Genomic DNA, 20773 nt, shown 5'->3' with positions numbered 1-20773 from the left:
CTATTTCATCAATCACAAAGTCCATGCCTCGAACCTATATTGTACCATATACTATGACATCAGGGCGCCCTTGAATGACGTCACTTCGTCGATCATGAAGGCTTACAAGCATTAGATGTTATACTAGACTTCTTTCTATTTGAGGCTTAATCGTCTCTTATAAGCATCAAGGATGTGGTCCTTTATGAATAATACGATTACACAATACCCGTAATCTTGGAAAACTGCCACCTTAATTACCACTCTTTCAATACTCGGTTATTGTGAGTAATCAAGTCATTGTTTAATCCATTTTAATCTACATGGGAACCGTTTAAGGCGATCATATTGGTATCGCAAAGCGCTCAGAGCAACAAAAGAATATTGATTTTGTGAGAATGCTTTGAAAGGAGGAGACAGTACGTAAGGAAAAGCCAGATCCCGTCACTGTACACGTAATAATTATGTCTGAAGGATGAAATGCCTTATTCGGAACTTTGACATTGTTTGGTTTGACCCGAGTTTAATCAAGTTAATACTTTCAAAGCCATTTACAATCTAGAAGCGGGGCAGAAGCGTATAGCGAATTTGTTATGTGTTACATAAAAACAAAATGTTTATAATAATTTTTTCCATCATTTAGTGTTATCAACATAAGCATAATCATTTCAATTTAGGTTTATCATAATTATCATTATTTTTACTACTTCAAATGTTATTATTATTACAATTATTATGATTAATAATTTAAGAAAATCACCATCGAACATGAATATAAACAAGGAAAAAAGAGAAGTACACTTCTCGCAGCAGCAGCAAAAATCTATTTCTACATGTATAAATAAATTATGAGGGCAGTAGAAAAGAAAGCGAACAAGAACATCCAGAACATATTAGGCCAAATTAAAAAAAAACATGTTTAGCGTCCTGCCTTTTAAAGAAAATAAGAAATGAGGAGGCTTTTTTTTTCTTTCTTAAAATGGCCGCTCAAAATGGCCACTCGATACATTTTCCCTGACAGTGGGGCTATTTTTTCAAGATGGCCGTCGGCATTTTTTAATATTTTGTATTAAATCAGAAATAGATTTTCTTTTGCTAAAAATTATTTAAAAATGGAGAAAAAATGGAAGTGGTCGGGGACGCTAAACATGTATATTTGTTTTAATGGCTTTAATATAAAAAAGTTAACATTATTATAATTACTAATAAAATCATTATGTTGATATTATGTTTATCATTCTTTTGCGAATTTAACGGGATTAATTCTGTATTTATCGAAAGACTTTCATTTAATCCTCATCACCAGATGTTGCATATTTTCAAATTTATACCCTGAATATTCAAGTGTGTTCCTGATCATTCTGGTTGTTCCCAGAAGCTACCTTCTGAAGATCGTCATGGTCGTAGTTCCTAAGATAACATTTTGGGAAGAAAGTTGTTAGTGAAAGTATAATTATAATTATTGGCCATTCCTTTTTATCTGATGTTTGAACTTAGCTAATTTGTACAAGTCAAGCTAAAGTTAGCAATGTGTATAAATAAACACCAAACAACAAGAACAACAAGAAAACTTCAATCTTATAACTTTGATATTTCACACTGCACTTGCGCTATGGAGCATGGCATAAAAAACTAGAGTGCCGTGTGCAAACGACATATGACCACCCTATCACGCAATTTCTTCCTTATATAGACTCAGAGACTTCTTCAAGTTGCGAGGTTTATACACAGCAGTCTTTAAAAGGTAAAGAAAACTTTGAAAACGAGACCAAAGCAGACAACCCCTTAGCCAAAGCATATGGTCCGTGCTACCGGTTACAATTTCAACTCATCAGGAAGCGTTTGCAGTCTTTAGTTGAGAAAAGAGCTTGTTTGCTGGACTTTCTAACTACCAAGATCTTCGTTAGAGAAGGCAAAATGTCTTCACGGTTGATCTTGCTAGCTCTCTGGAGTTTTTGTATGGTGACCTGTTGCCTTGCACAGAACAGCACAGTCGAAACAGAAGAAGAAGCCATGGTACGTAATTTGCAATTCTGTCAATCTATTCAGGGACGGGGTAAGAGGACACTTTTTTTGTATTTGGTCACATCGCAAAGACTCAGCCAGCCGCTGAATGAGCGGGGGGGGGGGGGGGTTAGAGGACACTTCTTTCTTTTTTTGGTCACAGAAAAATCGCAACGACTCAGCCAGCCGCTGAATTATGGGGGGGGGGGGGGTAAAAGGACACTAACATTTTTTTGTTGAGGACAAAACCAAAAAAAATGGGGGGGGGGGGAAGCAGAAAAAGAAATACACTAAAACGAAGAGAAGTAACGAGTCAATAAATAGCAGAGTATGCACCTTATTCCACCACATGTTTGCAACACTTGAACGTTTACAAAAACTGAACACTAGAAGTCATAAATTATTCATTCCTTTCCTGTTAAAATTCTCTTATGTCACTCAGGCAAAAGAACGCCTAAAATTTCAAATGAATTGTAAAATGGTACACGCTATAAGAAAAAAGGACATTATACATGACATGTCTAATCATCATTATTATTGTATGCATTCAACATATGTAACTTGAGTTTATATTTAAATTGATGAATAGAAGAAGGGTGAAGTAAATCAGGATGAAGATTGTTCCAGAAATATGGACCAGTATACACTATTGTTTTTAAGAAAATGTCGTGCGTAACGGGGGATGTGAAAATCATTCCTTTTCCTGGTAGGGTATGAATGAATATCCAATTTCTTAGTGAAAAGAGAAGCAACAGAATCACGCAATTCATTTGTTGTAAGTTGATACATGAAAATACCCAAATTATAGAGAAATATATATTGTTGAAAAATAAGATGTTTGAATGTGACCGGAAACCAACATTGTGAATTATTCTCAGGGCTCTTTTTTTGAATGACCAATAAACTATCCAGTTGAGTCTTGGAGTAGTTGCCCCAAGCTAGAATACCGTAATTTAAATAAGGGAAAATTAAAGTGTCAGTTAAGTCTGTTGATGACGCCAGTCTTTCGTGATAAAAGTTTACACAAATTTCCAACGTGCATTTTCCAATTAAGTTTACAGTCTATAACAAGACCAGGAAATTGTGTGTGTTCAACAAATAACATGTTTGTGTCATTAATGGAAATGTTACCAGGTAGTGATGTTATGGAGTTACTGGAAAGCATATAGTTCGTTTTAGTAACATTAAGAGATAACTTATTGGCATTAATCCATTCCAAAACAGATAGTAATTCATTGTTTACAACGTCAGCAATAATATTGGGATTTGGATGAGTAAAGAAAATATTGGAATCATCGGCAAAAAGTATGAATGACAAAATGGGGGAAGAAGTTTGGAAATCATTAATGTAATGTAGAAACAAGAGCGGACCAAGGAGAGATCCTTGCGGGACACCACAAGTTATTTGTCGTAGACATGAGTCATGATCATTTAAATTAACATATTGCATTCTGTCTGTGAGGTAATTCCTGAACCACTCCAAGGCTTTCACTCTGATCACATAATGGGATAATTTATATAAAAGAATGTCACGGTGAACTGTGTCGAAGACCTTGGAGAAGTCCAGGAAAATACCAATAGTATGGGACATATTATCAATAGCACATGCAATCTTATTAATGAACATGAGTAATGCATGAAAAATCTCAAATTGGTAGTCCGGCCAGTAGATTGTGACGTACAGTGTAGGACGTGTTTTTAGTCGTTTTTTACGTTGGAACAGATGGGAAAGTACTTTTACTTTGATGTTGAGGCAGAAAGAAAAACCCAAAAGGATTGTCGTATTTACTTTGAAAAATACTTTGGGAATACGCATAAAAGGATGGCTGATATCTTACGAGCTTAATCTCGCAGCTTACGTCAGTCGCAAAGTACCTTTTTATTTTGTAGTGAGTTGTCTTGTGACGCAGCGGATTTCCAACTAAGAATTGGGATTTACTAAGTCACAAAAGGGCTTTCTTTCATCTTTTAAATTGCGAATGAAAGGAGGGCGTTCACGTTTTATAATAGCTTAATCAACCTCGAAAAGTACAAGGAAGTGATCGCTCGCATGATGGAACACTAGGACAAAACAGAGAAGGGGGTAAAATACCGAAGTTTGATAAATCTGGCGACGACAGCAAGAATAGATTACATGGCAACTGAAATAAACATCCACAGAAAAAGAGGGTATAACATAAACAGGATTCAACTTTAGTTTACTCCTTTGGAGTGTACTAGAGTCATAATCACATTTACTGCGTTGAATACGCCCCATTTTAAAAGTTCACATCCCATTTGTAGATTAAAGGTAGATCCTGGGTTGTAAACAAAAAAGGTGGAACCATTTTTGACGAAAGCAGCAAACTACAATCAAACTAATGATATTATTATAAAAATATACATAAAAGAAATATAATAAAACCAAGAACTAAGCAAATAAAATGAACGATCGATAGACATATTGGCATTTGAATTGAATTTATTGATTCATCTTTCATACAATAGATATTCATTTTCCATTTGTTGAACAATTACAAAAATCATGTAAAACTAGAATTAGGCATAAAAATGATACGTTAAGAAGTGTACAATGACAAAATATACATAGTGTGATCACACAAAAAAGGAAGTAAAAACAAAAGTGGTTTCAAGGAAGTTACAAAAAACAATTTGTGTCAAATATAGTACAGGAAAAAGGAAATCCACCTTATTTACTCATTTATTGCCCTCCTATAATGTTTGGATAAACGGAATTAATGTTTTATTCAGATCGCCCCCCCCCCCCTGCCCACACATATCACCTCACCGTATATGACAGTTACATACAAACAACATCGTCATATATGTGGTAACCAAATAGACGTCTATACATGATGTTTTATTGTACGTGAGATGGAAGGCACATGATAACTATGAATTTGAAAAATTTGAAATTACCTAAAAGTCTTATAATTTATGTGCCAGTCTTTCATTTTTAACAAAAATTATTCCTCATAATCCAATGACCAAAATCTGTATGTCAAGAATAAACGTATTTATAGGCCCATATGCACGAGTGCCTGGATTTCTTTAAAAGCGCGTCTAAACATTACAATGTTTCTTCTGTTTACCAGACCCCTTCAATAATACAGTGAACCCTGATCTAGTGGCCACCTGCATAAAAAGCCATTTTTATTTTTCTCTAGAAGATCGTTTCTCGTTAAAACCTATACTAAAGGAACCTGTACTCAAAAACCGCCTGCCCTTGAAGTTAACTTTTCTTGTCTCCCATATTTATATTTAACTTATGTTTTTATGGTGACGTAGAGGGTGCTTAGGACAAGGCATTTTTCTTTTGTATTAATAAGTAATCTTTCTTAAAGGGCCACTCTAACCAAAACGGGCTAAAAAATTAAAAAGGACATGACTTTGTACGATAATTTTTGACGGAGATTCCGAACATGAAAATGATTTCTCTTAAAAATCATCAATTATTCTGGAATCTAGCTTTAAAAATGACGACCCAGAACGCTCAGAAAAATAACCCGTTTCGGAGCTGTATTGCACAGCTGTTTATGACGTCACTGCAGGCGCCTCTCCAGTGAAAAGGAGGGTGATTAAGGCATTAACATTTCTTTAAAAAGCCAAATTATGATCATATTAGTTGGAACAAAAAAGACATTTATCCGAAAAAATAATATGCACTTGATAATCCCAGTACTTTTTTGGCAATTTTGTCATTTCTAAAGTAAGATCCTTAGTTGTAGGTCGAATCGGACATGCCCGCAATGACATCAAATGCGTCATCAATGTAACGTGACCGTATTACCTTTTTTCGAGAAGCGTGAGAAGTGTGAAAAATGGATGGTTATTATCATTTTTTGGTCAATTTAGTGATTTTCTAAAAAATCAGAGGCTGGAATATTAAAAAGTAGAGGTGTATTTATGTTTTGAAAGGCTATGTTAGTTGGGTAAGAGTGGCCCTTTAATGGTCATTCCTTTCTAATAAATGGCAAATCTATAGGACTTTTAAACATGAACTTGTAATAATATAAATGGGGAATTCGGAACAGTCCAAACACTACTGGCTATCGCCTTGTGATCATTAGTATAGTTATACTAACTCAGGCATACGTGACTGCTCGGGGAACGGAGGGAATGGGACTGGAAGGGGGAGAGGGGCGGGGGAGAGGGGGGGGGGGAAGAGTGTAAATCGAATTTTAAGCGACAACCTTTAATTTGTGAACTTCATTTTTTGAGGATGGGGGCGTTTGGGGGATTCTTCCACGGGATATGAATATATAACATTGATCTTCTTCGTCATTTATATAAAATGCTAACTATCTGACTATTGTCATTTTTTCTGTTCCTCCATGAAAGGTAAGATCTCCTGTAAAAAAAAATATATTACGTGAAATGTAATTCATTATTATCTGTGTATTATTTCCTGGAGAGGCCTGTGGTACTATTTAAATTTGGGATTTCCACCGTTTATTGTAATTTTGACATTTACACTCTTTTATCTTTGTTACACTATTTTTTAAAATTTTTTTTTTGTCAAACAAAATTGGAGATATGATCATACAGGCTATACATTTTTGGAATATATTTAATAAACGTGAATTCAAATTTGAATTATTGTTTAAATATCTTTATTCATCTTCTGGTTTAATCTTCTTGTTTCACCTTTGTTGATCTACAGGCGTATCTCAATAAGTATGGATATCTGGACATGACAGGTGGCATGCCGAATACTGAAGAGAGGAGGAGAGCCCTCGAGTATTTCCAAAGATTTGCAAATATAACAATGACAGGTATGTGCAAAGTAATTCTTCTGCAATTCTAATCTCGCCCCCCCCCCCCCCCCCCCCAAAAAAAAAAATAAATAAATAAATAAATAAATAAAATAAATAAATAAATAAATACAAAAAATAAAAAATAATAATATTAATAATAATAATAATTTAGTTGTCCTCGACCGCCCGCTCGTCATTTTCGGGCCGCTCGTATATTATTTTGGTGTTTTTGTTGTTGTTGTTTTAATTCATTTTTTTTCTTCGGAGGGAGGAATCTTAAGCGCCAAATATACCGTTTTATGCATTTTCAAGGATCAAAATCCGTCCCGTTGCCAGTTTGGTCCTTTCAGTACGCGATTATGTATTTATTAAACTTGCCATTATTTTTGTTCTATGTCAAAATGCCGTTCATTGAAATCAAGTCCTGAGCATTCTTTAACTCATTTTAAGCCCACCTGTACTAGTTTACAGGAGGGATTAGACCAGCCTGCAAGGTCAATGGACAGGTAGTTATCTCATCAAATCAGCTCTCAGTTAACATAAGATAAAGAGGATCATGGGGGACCAATGGTCACCGATTAGGCATTGTTTGCTATATAGAGGGCGCAAGTAGTTATAAGTGGTACAGTGGGGATTTAAAAGGTACTGTATTTCAAAGCTTGATATTCATCTTAAATTAAACTAGTCTTTTACCATATTCAAGTGTTTGATTGACTTTGTCTGTTTAAATGCTTGACATCCCAATGATTTTTTTTTTATGGAAAAAAAAAAATATATATATATATATATTTTTTTTTTTTTAAATAGGGGGGGGGGGAGAAAGAAAAAAAAAAGAAAGAGAAAAAAAAATCCGCCCGCCCAACCCAACTCGAGAAGGCAATCAAAGACAACCTAATGATTTTTTTTTTGTTGGCCTAACGGAGGGGGAGGAGCTTCCATGATAGCCCTCACGGAGCCCACACCGCTACGTGATTTTTGTAGCATAAATTCAGTATTCACACCCTGAACTGACACCCTCGTTGAATTACAGTTCAAAACTCATTCTTTTCAGGGAGCACAGCGAGAAACATTTTCATTTCACAGAATTGAAATTCGCCTAGTGCCATCAGGCGCGGATCCAGGGGGCCGAGCAGGCCTTGCCCCCCCCCCCCAATCAAAAAAGAGAGAGAGAGAGAGAGAGAGAGAAGAAAAAGAAGGGAAAGAGGAGAGAAAGGGAAAGAAAGAAGAGGAAGAAGAAAAGAAAAGGGGAAGGATAATCGGGGGGGGGGGTCAAAAGGGCCTTGCCTCCCAGCTGTTAAAGGAAAAGAGGAGATAAATGGAATTAAAAAAGAGGTAGGAAAAAAGAAAAGAAGAGGGATATCAGTTGCATTTTTGCCGCCGAACAGGTTGTAGTTCGGGCGGGTCAAAAGGCCCTTGCCTCTCCTAAACCCCCCCCCCCCCCAAAAAAAAAAAAAAAAAAAAAAAAAGGGGGGAGGAAGGGAAAGGGAAGGAGGAGAGCTAAAGAGGAACAAAAAAGAGGAAACAGAAAAGAAAAGGGTAAAAAAGGGGGAGAGCATTTGCGATTAATCCCGCCAACAACGTGTGGATCGGGGAAGGGGGCGAAAGGCCCTTGCCTCCCCCAGCAAACCTAAAACAGAGAGAAGAAAGGTAAAGGAAAGGAAAAGATGAGAAAAAGGGAAAGAAAAAAAGAAAGAAGAAAGGTATATAGGGGAGATCGGTTACGATTTTCCCGCCAACAAGGTGTAGATCGGGGGGGGGGGGCTTTGGGGGATGACAGATGCCCCCCCCCAAATATAATTCAAACGTGTTATATCTAATTCGATACCGGTGATTTACACAAGTTGCTGAATGTACATAATTTTCCGAGAATTTCTCACTGTTTAGTAAATTTTACTTTTTTATGCGTCGAAAATGACAAATTCATAAAGAATGAAAAAAAGAATAGTGACCTGCCAGTGTCACAAATAAGGTATCAAAATATGCTCATCTGACTGTTATTTTTTGCCCAAAACCCCTGAGCTTCCGGGGCTCCGCCCCTGGACCCCACACCAATTCGTGTCCAGCCAGTGTAACAAATAAGGTATCAAAATATGCTCGTCTGCGTAGTTATTGCCCAAAACTCCCGAGCTTCCGGGGGCTCCGCCCCCTGGACCCCACACCAATTTGTGTACTGACAATGTCACAAATAAGGTATCAAAGTATACTCATCTGACCGTAATTTATTGCCCAAAACCCCCAAGCTTCTGGGGGTTCCGCCCCTGGACCCCAGCCAATTCGTGTCCTGACAGTGTCACAAATAAGGTATCGAAATATGCTCATATGACCGTAATTAAATTCCTATACCTCCTGAGCTTCTGGAGGCTCCACCCCTTGACCCCCGCAGGGGCTTCGTCCCCTAGACTCCACGCCAATTGACGCAACGCTCTACCTGATCGTAAATCCCCCAACCTACTTAAAGAAACGCTCAGCGGGGCCTGTATGTAAGAGGGGGTGGTGCGGGTTTTTTTTGTCTACTACCCCCCCCCCCCCCACCCCCGTCCCTAAACGTTTTTGTTCATTTCGCCACTGCCGGTGACACCATTACATACCAATATGTGGCTCGCATAATTTCAAATTTGGGCCCCCCCCCCCTAAGAAATCCTGGATCCGCGCCTGAGTGCCATTACTATTACAAGTACAGTATATCAACGACCACACAGTATAAGTGCCATGCAGATCTAGAGACCACCTTGCTCAATCATTTTCTCTGTTTATTTTTTCCCAGGAGTCCTAGACGATGAGACACTGGTGATGATGAACACACCTCGTTGTGGAATGGTGGACATGAACTCCCCTGCCGACATGATGAGGAAGAAACGATATGCCTTAGGCAGCAGGTGGTCCAAGACAGAACTCACGTATAAGATCATCAACCGGACCCCAGACCTGCCTGCTGACGAGGTTGACCGTATCATTACCGAGTCTATCGAGGTAAGATCTGCTCCAGAAGTGGTTCTAGAGGGGGGGGGGGGGGGGAGGGGGATTTGGGGGATCAAGTACCCCCTCCCCCCCCCCCCCTCCCCCCCCAAAAAAAAGAACAACAAAAAAGGAAGATCTTTAAGCCAACAAAGTCTTCTTGATAACAACAAAAAGTAAGCGGGGGACAGCAATATAGAATTATGAATGCAGAACAGGATTTGTCTATTTTTCAAATTAAGAGATTAAATTCTTTTAGGAGGGTTGGCTCGACCGACAGCTAACAGGACCGACATACAACAGTCCTTGAGAGCAATGTTTTGGTCTAGCAGCCTGTCTACAGGTTTACGTGACCGAAATTTTTGGTCTCGCGGTCGGTCTACTGGGATGCAAATCAGGTCAAAGGGCGTATATTTATACGTTAAACAAAATCATCTCAGTCTGAATAATATCCTTATCCTTCATGAATGACATGTTTGCAATAATCAATTGTTTTTTCATATTCATCAGTTCTTTTTTTTTTTCTTTCGCGTTAAAGGCGAGGGGGAGGAGGGTAGTGGTTAATGACCGCTTTTTGAGCAACCATCTCCATATTGGGCTATTTCGGGGAGGGATGTGGTCTATTTTAGTTTTATATCTTATCTTGTACATTTCGTTACAAATTAACATATTCATTACTAGATTATTATTGTCAGTCGGTTTTTAAATGAGATGCAAGTTGCTTCTTATTGTTGATATCATAGTTTTGTTAGTCTGTGATAGTGACGATATCGTAAACACCTCTTCGTATAGAAGGCTATATATACATAGTAGTACTTATTAGTTTGCGATTTCAATATTCTTGCATAACTCTATTTTAAGTTTTTTACAGAAACCTGTCCTTAAGTGCAATGTGCGTTCATAACACAAGTTTTTGCTTTCCCAGTTTACGCCTCCTTCTGCTTTTTAATTTATTAATTGTACTGTTCCATTTGTTCATGGTTTTAAAAGTTTACTCGTTGCAAATTTTAGAGACTGAATACATGTTGACGGCTGTTGATATTCAGACAAGAGGCATCACCTCACTACCAGTTCGACACAGTATAGTCATGATGATTTACTCCTTTTTTCTTCTTCCTTTATTTTACTCCGAAGAAATGGGCTGATGTATCTCGTCTTACATTCACGCTGGTAACGTCAGGAGACGCAGATATCTTGATCAGCTTTGCTGCAGGCAGCCACGGGGACGACGGTCCATTCGACGGACCAGGTGGTGTTCTTGCGCATGCGTATTACCCCTCCTCCAATGCAATTGGCGGCGATGCACACTTCGACGAAGATGAAGATTACACGGACGCTAGTTCTAGAGGTACGTGACCAATTTCTTTTTTAATCCATGTTTACAGGGAAGTCCACCCTGATGTTAAGTTCGTTTTAATAGAAGCAGAAAAATGAGAGAAACAGTCAGTAAAAGTTTGAGAAAAATACGAAGTTGTCGGATCAATCAAACACAAATTGGCAACTCTGTGACGTTTCTTGCGAACTCCTCTCCAATTTGTTCTGTACAGAAAATTAAGTAACATTTCTTTTCTTATATTTGTTCATACTAATAAAATATTCAAATAATACAATGTATATGAAATGACATAACTAATTTTGGTGAAGATAGTTACTCTAGGAAGAAGGCTTGAAATCCCATTAAGCAAAAGCTTGTGTCGGGTACGCCTAATGAAATTGTCAAGCATCGGTCTTGAATAATTGATCATATAATTGGGCCCTATGAAGTTTTGGAATCATCAGATGCATAGGTTCCCAACTTTATGAAACCACACAAACATTTTGTTATTCTCAAATGGGCCTTGACTATATATAAAGCCTGCCTAGAGGATAAGGCCGTATCTAATCATATATTTAGAATCTTTCTTACGTTACGGTCCTAATCTTAATATGTCGTCCTCCGCCTACCCATAACATGATAACATTGACAAGTGGAAAAGATAAAGCAAATGACAAAGGTCTAGAGAAAATGCTTTAATTCAAAGTTATAGTTGAGTTCTGGGGGGGGGGGGGTGGACTTATCTCTAAGTTGAACTTAACAATTATGGAAAGCCATTAGCATCCTTGAAAATATTTTGTAAGAGTTATTTTAAAAGGCATAAAATGTTGATTCAAATCATTCATATTTTCTATTATCATGGGAAATTTCATGTTCGTGATGTGGAATTTATGAAAAGTCTAAAATGCGTGAATTTTTGCTTTTGAGTATATTTCATTATAAGGCTACAAATGGCTCTCCATCATTTTTTAATTCCAACTTAGAATCTTTGTGAAACGCCCCTAGGTCATGCGATTGCATTGTGAAAGAAATTATAGCAGATAGCCTACATATTGGTATATATGCCTACTGAGTATGTCACAATCATCAAAATGATGAAAAATTTACCCAGTCTTACTAAAAGTCACAGAAACTACACACACATAATTGTGTATATGGGAGTACACAAACATGGGGCATGAAAGTGCGGTCCCATGAGATGTTACTTATCATGTTTTGAATATGAGGGCATTTGAAGAGCAATCTTTTTCAGGGGCCCGATACCCCTAGTTTTAACCAGTACCTCGAATAGAAGGCGTGGTATATTTGTTTTATATCCTACATCAAAAATGTATTTTATAAAAAATTAAAAAAAATTGGGAAAAAAAAATTGGGAAAAAAAATGTCAATTTTTAGAGATTTAAATGTTAAATTAAATTAAGATTTGAAAGGAAAAAACAAAGTCAATCAAAAAAAAAAAAAATCATTTTTTTTCCAACTCCCAAATAGTAATCCCAAATAGTACTCTGATATAGTACTTTCTAAAAATAGTTCAAATATTTCTGGTCATGTGACAAGCTCTCAACCAATCAAAAGCCAACAAATTTTTGATGCAGGATATAAATCATAATATTATGATTATGCGCTATTCTCATTATTCTCCTCCTTTTTCTTATTCCCCTTCCGATTCTTCTTCTGCTCGTCGATATTATTATTATTATATTATTATTATTATTATTATTATTATTATTATTATTATCATTATTATTATTATTATTATTATTATTATTAATTTTGCTATAATTATTATTCTTATTATTTTTTTTATTATTATTCTTCTTCTTATTATTATTATTATTATTTTCATGATTATAATAAATCGCATAATGTTTAAGTATTCTCTTGAAAACTTACAGGAATCAATATGGAATGGGTCGCCGTGCACGAGTTCGGGCACAGTCTTGGACTGGGCCATTCCCAGATTGAGGGCGCTGTGATGTATCCGTATTACACAGGCTACGTACCCAACTTCCAGCTAAATAGTGATGACATCGCCGGTATTCAAGCCCACTATGGTAAACATTGACTATTTTTATTCATATATTTTTCGGTGGTTGATCCATGGTTCTTTGGCCACTTGCATGGGAAAAAATATATTAAATCCGCCCCCACCCCCTGCGTGCTACTCATGAAGCGTCATTCCCTGGTGCAACCGTTTCGTCCATTTATATAGAATTTATATCACAGCATGAACTGCAAGGAAAACGTCATTAAGAAAAGTTCATTATCCCTCATAGATCTCTCCGTGATCGTCATAAAAAACGGCTTGTACGTGCTCATGATCGGTATGTCAAAAAACATTTTTTTTGTTTTTTTTTTGTTTTTGTTGTAGTGATGCGTTATTGGATAGAGGATGTGTAATCAGATATACCTTTCATTGCACTAATTATGGGGGAGGGTTCTACGTCCAATGTATTATTATGATCATGTATTTTCTATATTTGATAGGCGAGAATGTTGGAGAACCCGAAGACACGCCCCCTACGCCAGTGGACAAGTGTATGACTTCAATTACCATGGCAACAAGAACGCTGGATGGCTCCACCTATTTGGGCAATGGTAAGATTACGTTTCTTCGAAAACTGATTATTTTCCATGACTTCGTCTAATTTGCTTGAAATTCACAGAATATTGTCTCTTCTGAGCTGCTTAAACTGTTCGTTAATATAGAAATTCATTAGAGAACTTAATTTTTAGTGCGCTTTTATGACAACGTAAAACTGTTACAAATTCTTGAAGTCATTGTCGTGAGATTGATTGCTATTTCAAATAAAGTTATAGTCGGCCTATAAGGTAATGCAACATTAATTAATTCGCTTATGGACATTTCGTACGGGCTTCCTTCGTCAATGAAATATAGGGTTATGGTTAGGTATAGGCGTAGTGTTTGATTAAGGGTTGAAGTTAGGAATTCAGTTAATGTAGAAAATTTGCCACTGGAGCACGTGTTGTTCTATTTCTATCGCCCCCTCTCTCTCTCTCTCTCCATCTCTCTCTCTCTCTCTTTCTCGAAATAAAGGAATATTGCATGTTCTATATCATGTTCAAGCTCTGTTTTATATTGAAGCTCCTAACATTTCACCTTTTTTTACCGAATGTTAAAGGTACTGTCCCATTTGCAGGCCCCAAAAATGAAAAAGTTAAATTCCAACGGCATTTCAAAAAAATACTAATTTAGAACTTCCCTATAAAAAAAAAGGGGGGGGGGGCTTGAAAATGTCTTTAAGTGGGGATATAACGACTATTAGTTGTCGAATCGACTTAGGAGCTATAGAGCCAGTAAGTAATAGTCTGATTTTCAGACCACTGTACCGAATGGTCGTACGTTTTATGCTGTGCAAAGATTCATTCAGTTTAATTTTGGCCATTACAAGAAGTGGGTTACTGATGCTGACAAATGCTCATGTACCCTTTACAGCTCATTTTATTTATGTTATTACCAAAGAAGAAAAAAATCCATTCAGACACTCAATAGTGTCTGACAGTGAAGTCTAGCGAGTAAACAGGTTTCTTCTCATAATTTGAATATATTATACACTGCTAACGTTTAAATTTTTACATATAGAACATACATGACATATTCATAATTCATGCAAATTTCTACAGAATTTGATGTTGGCTGCAAAAGGGACATAGTATCTTTAAACGTGATACAAGTTATTTCAACGTGTATTGTTTGGTAACCGACTCTTCAGTTTGTGCAAATAAACATCAAACTTCATACCTCAAACTACATCAATGCTATGATTTATGTTACATTTGCAGCAACGCACTTGTACCGTCGTTTAACGGATGGTTCGATTCCCGACGGTTATCCGAAGGTGATTGGTGTTGAGTTTCCCGGTCTTCCAACTGCTCTGGATGCGGCTCTTTTTTACCCTCCTAACGGTAAAACGTATTTCTTCAAGGTGAGTGGAAATACAATCGAAAGGTACAGGAAGGTGGGATTTCCCCTAATCCCCATCGCATTCTCTTTATTGCGACCCTTTCTCTCTATCTCTCTCTCTCTCTCTCTCTCTCTTCCTCTCTTTCCCTCTACCAATATACCCACCCAACCGCCCTCTTAGGGCGCGTTCATGCTTGATTTTGACGGCCAGAATCAGGCATCTGTTACGCGTTTAGTTTAAAACACGGTTGCGTCTTAGCTCACTTTTGTAGAATCACCGAAAAACGGCGATCACGATCGCCGATCATAGGCGCCGGAAGTGGGGGGGCAGGGGGGGGGGGGGGCAGTTGCCCCCCCAATCAAAAAAGTGGGGGGCAAAACGCATTTTTGCCCCCCCAAAACGCCCCCCCCCCCCCTCCAAAAAAAAAAAAAGAAGGCAGTTAAGGAGTAAATATGGTTTGTATTTTTAACCCAAAAGAACATAACAATAATAAAAACCTGAATTAAATCACATATAAAATTCCATTCAAAGAAAAGGAAAGTTCACATGAATTCAATTTCATTAACATTGCGCATTCCACCTATACGGTATATATCAATGGAGGTCTTTATAATAGCGAAACGCGCATATTGTGGAAATATTGTGCGAGAATGGGAAAGCGTGTCTGTTTTTTTTGTTATAGGGGTGAGAAGACATGAGCCCCTGAACGCTGGCGTACTGATGGGGGAGGGGGGGGGTGTATTTTCTTATTCGATACCAGTGATTTACAAATATTACTGTTATGACATGATTTTCTGGTATTTTTTTTCTCCATTTTTTTGTAAGTCATACCTTTTTATGCGTTTGTTGGAAAATAAGAAATTCCCAAATTACAGTCGGGCGAAAAATACGCTTATTTAGAAACCTTCATGTAAAGGTTTGCAAAGTGGCTGGGCTCGAGCCCCCCCCCCCCCCCTCACTTTTTGAAAAAGTATGTTAAAGAGAAAAAGAAAGAAAGACGGAGAGAAAAAATTAGTGACCTGCCAATGTTACAAATAAGGTAGAAAAAATGATCATCTGACCGTAATTAAATGCCTAAAACGTCAGAGCTTACGGGGGCTCCGCCCCCGAGCCCTACCAAGGGCCCTAAGGCGGTCCCCTGGATGCAATCTAACCGTAATTAAATACCTAAAACCCCTGAGCTTCCGGGGGCTCTGCCCCCTGGATGCTCATCTGACCGTAATTAAATACCAAAAACCCCGAGCTTCCGGGGGTTATGCCCCCTGGAACCCACCGAGAGCCCTAAAACGGGCCCCTGGATGCTCATCTGACCGTAATTAAATACCTCAAACCCCTGAGCTTCCGGGGGCTCTGCCCCCTGGACCTCACCAAGGGCCCTAAGGCGGGCCCCTGGATGCTCATCTGACCGTAATTAAATACCCAAAACCCCTGAGCTTCCGGGGGCTCTGCCCCCTGGACCCCACCAAGGGCCCTAATGCGGGCCCCTGGATGCACATCTGACTGTAATTAAATACCTAAAACTCCTGAGCTTCCGGGGGCTCTGCCCCCTGGACCCCACCAAGGGCCCTAAGGCGGGCCCCTGGATGCTCATCTGACCGTAATTAAATACCCAAAACCCCTGAGCTTCCGGGGGCTCTGCCCCCTGGACCCCACCAAGGGTCCTGAGGCGGGCCCCTGGATGCTCATCTCGTAATTAAATACCTAAAACCCCTGAGCTTCCGGGGGCTCTGCCCCCTGGACCCAACCAAGGGCCCTAAGGTGGCCCCTAGATGCTCATCTGACCATAGTAAGATATTGAAACCTCTGAGCATCTAGGCCCCCCCCCCCCCTGGAACACGTCAATGGCCTTAAAGAGGGCCCTGGATGCTCATCTAACCGTAATTAAATACCTAAAACCCCAGAGCTTCTGGGGGCTCAGTCCCTTGACCCCCTGCCGGTGCTCAGACCCTGAGCCCCACGCCAATTTACGCTCTACCTGATCGTTATTACTCCACTTTGAAAAGCGTTCCGCGGGACTTGCATGTTATGTGCAAGACTGGTGGTGATGCAGATTTTTCGTCTGCCCCCCCCCCCTACCGAACGTTATTTCTCATTACGTCACTGCCCCTGGAAGGTGAGCCCCCTGGAATGTTTGCCCCCCCAATCCCAAACTGCTTCCGGCGCGCCTGTCGCCGATCGTAAACTCACAAAAAGATGCGTTTACAATTTGTAAACGCGTTTAAATGGGGTCAACGCACTGACCTCTAGTGGGTCTACGTAGCATGCACAGTGAAGGTTTGCGAATCCAGCTGGAAGACCAATTAAGGCCACACACGGAGAATTGCCTGGGGAGCCAGAGAAGTAAGCATGAACACTACATCGTGGAACTGCGATCACGATGAGCGTTTACGATGAGCGTTTACGATGAGCGTTTCAGATCGCTCATTCTGCCTTCAAATTTTAAGCATGAACGCAGCCTTAGTCTCTCTCCTCCTTTTCCTCTGTGTTTCAGACAGTCATTCTCATTCATCTCTCTCTCTCTCTCTCTCTCTCTGGTCTTATCCTTCTCACCAAGTCTTTCTACTTCACACGCACCTTATTCTGGTCACGCGGAAGCGACCTTATCACTCCAAAATATCGGTCACTTGTTCGTCAGTCTTTGCCCGTTATTCATCTGATTCATTCATAATGATTATTACATTCATAATGTTATTACTTCTTTTTTTCTTTTTTCTGCATCACAGGGAAGTCAATACTGGAGGTTCCGTAACCAGAGAATGGATAGGGGTTTTCCGAGACCCTTGTCCGACTGGCGCGGACTGCCGAATGACATTTCTTCGGCTTTCATTTGGAGCCGTAATGGCCAGATATATTTCACAAAAGGTACGATCAAGTTCGATCCAGGGGCGTAGCCGGGGAAGGATGGAAGGGGGAGGGGAGGGTGGAAGGGGGAGGGGAAGTGGGACGAGAAGGGGGAAGGGGTAGTTATCGTTTTGTCAGCAAATTCGACGCAAATTCGAGGCAATTTAAAGAAAAAAAGGCTGCGGACCGTTTGTTGTTGTTGCTGTGGCCTGTTTAATTTGTTAGCTACTTAGTGATTTGATCCGGCACCTCCCCCTTCCCACGCCCTTCCATTCAACATTATCTATTATGGTTCAATATGTTAATGCTGTGGGTGATCTGATTTAAATGCGAATAAAGAAAAATGGCTACATCGGGTTCCTTGTAGCTTTAATGTTTTAATTCCATTAACCTGAATAATCATGACGATTTTCGAGGTTATCACAGTTATCAAAGCATTATTCTCTAATTTAATAAAATATCATCAACAAATGGGTTTACGACATTTAGTAGTCTATTGTTCTTTGCTCTCTGTATCCCACAGGAGACGAGTATTACCGCTACTACCCTGGTTATGGAGTCCTCTCGTACTACCCTCAACCGCTCAGCCAGTGGGACGGGCTCCCAAGCGACGGAGTAGATGCGGCGTTCCAGTGGACCAACGCCCGCACTTACTTCTTCAAAGGCTCTGAGTATTACCGCTTTAACGACAGAGCCGTTACTGTTGATCAGGGCTATCCCATCAACACGGCTACCGCGTGGCTGGGATGCGATTCCGACCAGCTGGTCGTTGGCCCGACATCGTCGCCGACAACATCGCCCGCTGCCGGAGACGCGGTCGTACTGGCACCGTCTATGGTTGCCGTTCTCTTCTCGACGATTGCTGCCGTCTTCTATTCATTTCAATAGAACGACATTATCGCGTTTTTATATCACGACATTATAGATATTATTTCCATTTCATTCAAAATCATGTACCAATAATATTCGACCAATATCTCTTTAAATGTTATCATTGAAGATTCCATCACGATTTTATCAGTTATTCTCACTTGTTATAAATGTACATGTAAAAGTAAGAATCATATTTTATAGGAGTATGAATTGTTGTTGATGTAATTTGTATTGTTGAAGGATTTTTCAGATCGAATCTATTTGTAGACTTACTAGATAACGGATATTTGACGATAAAACTTGAGAGAAATAGCGCGATTTTTTTTCTTCAATAGACTATAAGTACCTTAAACATCGATATCGACGACCATTCAGTAATAATCAAACGTAGAATTGACGATCGAGGCAGTGAAATAACTTTTAACGGCCTAGCTATGATAAAGCTTACTTTATGTTTCCAGTTTCCAGACTTTACAGAGACAAAATCTAAGCATGTTTTAGTGCAGGTGTTGTGGTGTAATGGTTGATTCACCCGACTCTCAGTCCAAGGGTTGAGAGTTCGAATCCCGTCAAATATCAGTTATCTAGTAAGTCTACAAATAGATTCGATTTGATAAATCCTTCAACAAATAAAAATGACATCCATAAGAATTCATACTTCTAAAAATATTGTACCAAGGTAATTTTGGCAAAACATAAATCCATATTTGGCACACTCCACCATGCACGGTGTAAATGAGTACCTGCAAAACTTCGGTAGTGATAATTGAAGGGCTTGCAAGAAGAGCAGTGTAAAAAACTGATGTGGCTGCCATGGGTAAATATATAAGAGACGATTAATATTTTTAATATCTTTCTTGTTTTTTCATCACAATAAATGCATATAAATATTAGAATACAAGTGTGGATGATGAGGCGGATATAGCTCTAGGCTTGAAAATTATGTCATTTATTATAAAAAAAAATCTATATTTAATATCGGCTTTTGACTTGTAAAGTTATTTTAAAATCTTTATGCCATTATAACGTATTTTTATTCATAGGGCCTACCTTATCCAGCTTTATACTGTTAAAGGTACTATGTCCAATTCGCAGGCCAAACAAAAGGTTAAATTCCAACGGCATTTGAAAGATAATACTAATTTAGAACTCTAGAAATTTAGAAAGGCTTGAAAATGTCTGTAAGTGGGGGAAATAACGACCATTAGTTTTCGAATCTACTTAAGTGATTGCAATCCAGTAAGTATCGGTCTGATTTTTAGACCCTTGTACTGAATGGCCGTATGTTTTGTGCTGCGTAAAGATTCAATCAGTTTACTTTTGGCTATTACAAGAAGTGGGTTATTGATGTAGACAAATAGGCCTAATGCTCAAGTACCACATTACATCTCATTTCATGTATGTTATTACCAAAGAAAAAGAGATGCCAGTCAGTCACTCAATAGTGTCTGACAGTGAAGTCTAGGAAGTAAAGGGTCCCTTGCATAATTTGAATATTAGGACACTGCTAACGTTTAAATTTCACAGATAGGACATCATACATGACATATTCATAAGTCCTGCAAAGTTCTACATAATTTGATGTTGGCTGCAAATGAGACAATGGTGTCGATTATATTATCAGTATCTATGTTTCTAACTTTTTTTACGGAAGCTTTATGTCAGTAACCATGCACAATATAATATTTTATATAAATAATTCTACTTTTGTTTCGCATGAATCTCTATTAGATAATTGTCTGTTTGATTGTCTCACCCAGGTGAGGTAAATGGGTACCTGGTAGGATTATTCCTTGAAGTGCACTGTGCGCTGATAAGGCTGCCGGAGCAAAAGGTAGGGTAATAAATTTCAAAGCTCTTTGGAAGCGCATAGAGATTTTATTTCATAACGTATTATGCGCTATACAAGAACTGAAATATTATTATTACAAGAAGGAAAACAGCATATATTAGAAAGGAAAAGATTCACGTGTCAAAAATAAAAGGGGTAGTTACCAGAAGTGAAGAGTGACACTCGTCAGAGATTTTTTTTAAAAAGAGCACTTATTAGGAGGGAAGGGGCACTTGTCAAAATAAAACGAGTAGGTCTCAAATTTGAATAGGGGCAAGAATCGAAGGTGAAG

The 20773-nt window shown here is 38.7% G+C and overlaps 1 protein-coding gene across 1 annotated transcript; it reads left to right on the top strand.

Moving 5' to 3' along the window:
• The first annotated feature begins 1674 nt into the window (after positions 1–1674).
• On the top strand, positions 1675–20349 carry LOC115924102 (interstitial collagenase-like). Its single transcript, XM_030985864.1, has 9 exons — positions 1675–1995; positions 6647–6758; positions 9505–9710; positions 10830–11043; positions 12906–13064; positions 13498–13608; positions 14815–14957; positions 17660–17798; positions 18301–20349. The coding sequence occupies exons 1-9, from the start codon at positions 1897–1899 to the stop codon at positions 18663–18665; spliced, it is 1548 nt and encodes a 515-aa protein (XP_030841724.1). The 5' UTR covers positions 1675–1896; the 3' UTR covers positions 18666–20349.
• Positions 20350–20773: the final 424 nt, after the last annotated feature.

The sequence above is a fragment of the Strongylocentrotus purpuratus genome, unplaced genomic scaffold (genome assembly GCF_000002235.5).
Source record: "Strongylocentrotus purpuratus isolate Spur 01 unplaced genomic scaffold, Spur_5.0 spur5_scaffold_15, whole genome shotgun sequence".
Lineage (NCBI taxonomy): Eukaryota > Metazoa > Echinodermata > Echinoidea > Camarodonta > Strongylocentrotidae > Strongylocentrotus > Strongylocentrotus purpuratus.
Note: the sequence above shows the minus strand (reverse complement) of the source record. Positions and strands in the feature narration are given on the sequence as shown.

Excerpts from the sequence above, each read along its gene's own strand:
- LOC115924102 (XM_030985864.1), top strand. The coding sequence starts at position 1,897 with ATGTCTTCACGGTTGATCTTGCTAGCTCTCTGGAGTTTTTGTATGGTG. Across the intron at positions 1,996-6,646 it reads AAACAGAAGAAGAAGCCATG|GCGTATCTCAATAAGTATGG; the intron begins GTACGTAATTTG and ends GTTGATCTACAG. Across the intron at positions 13,065-13,497 it reads CGGTATTCAAGCCCACTATG|GCGAGAATGTTGGAGAACCC; the intron begins GTAAACATTGAC and ends TATATTTGATAG.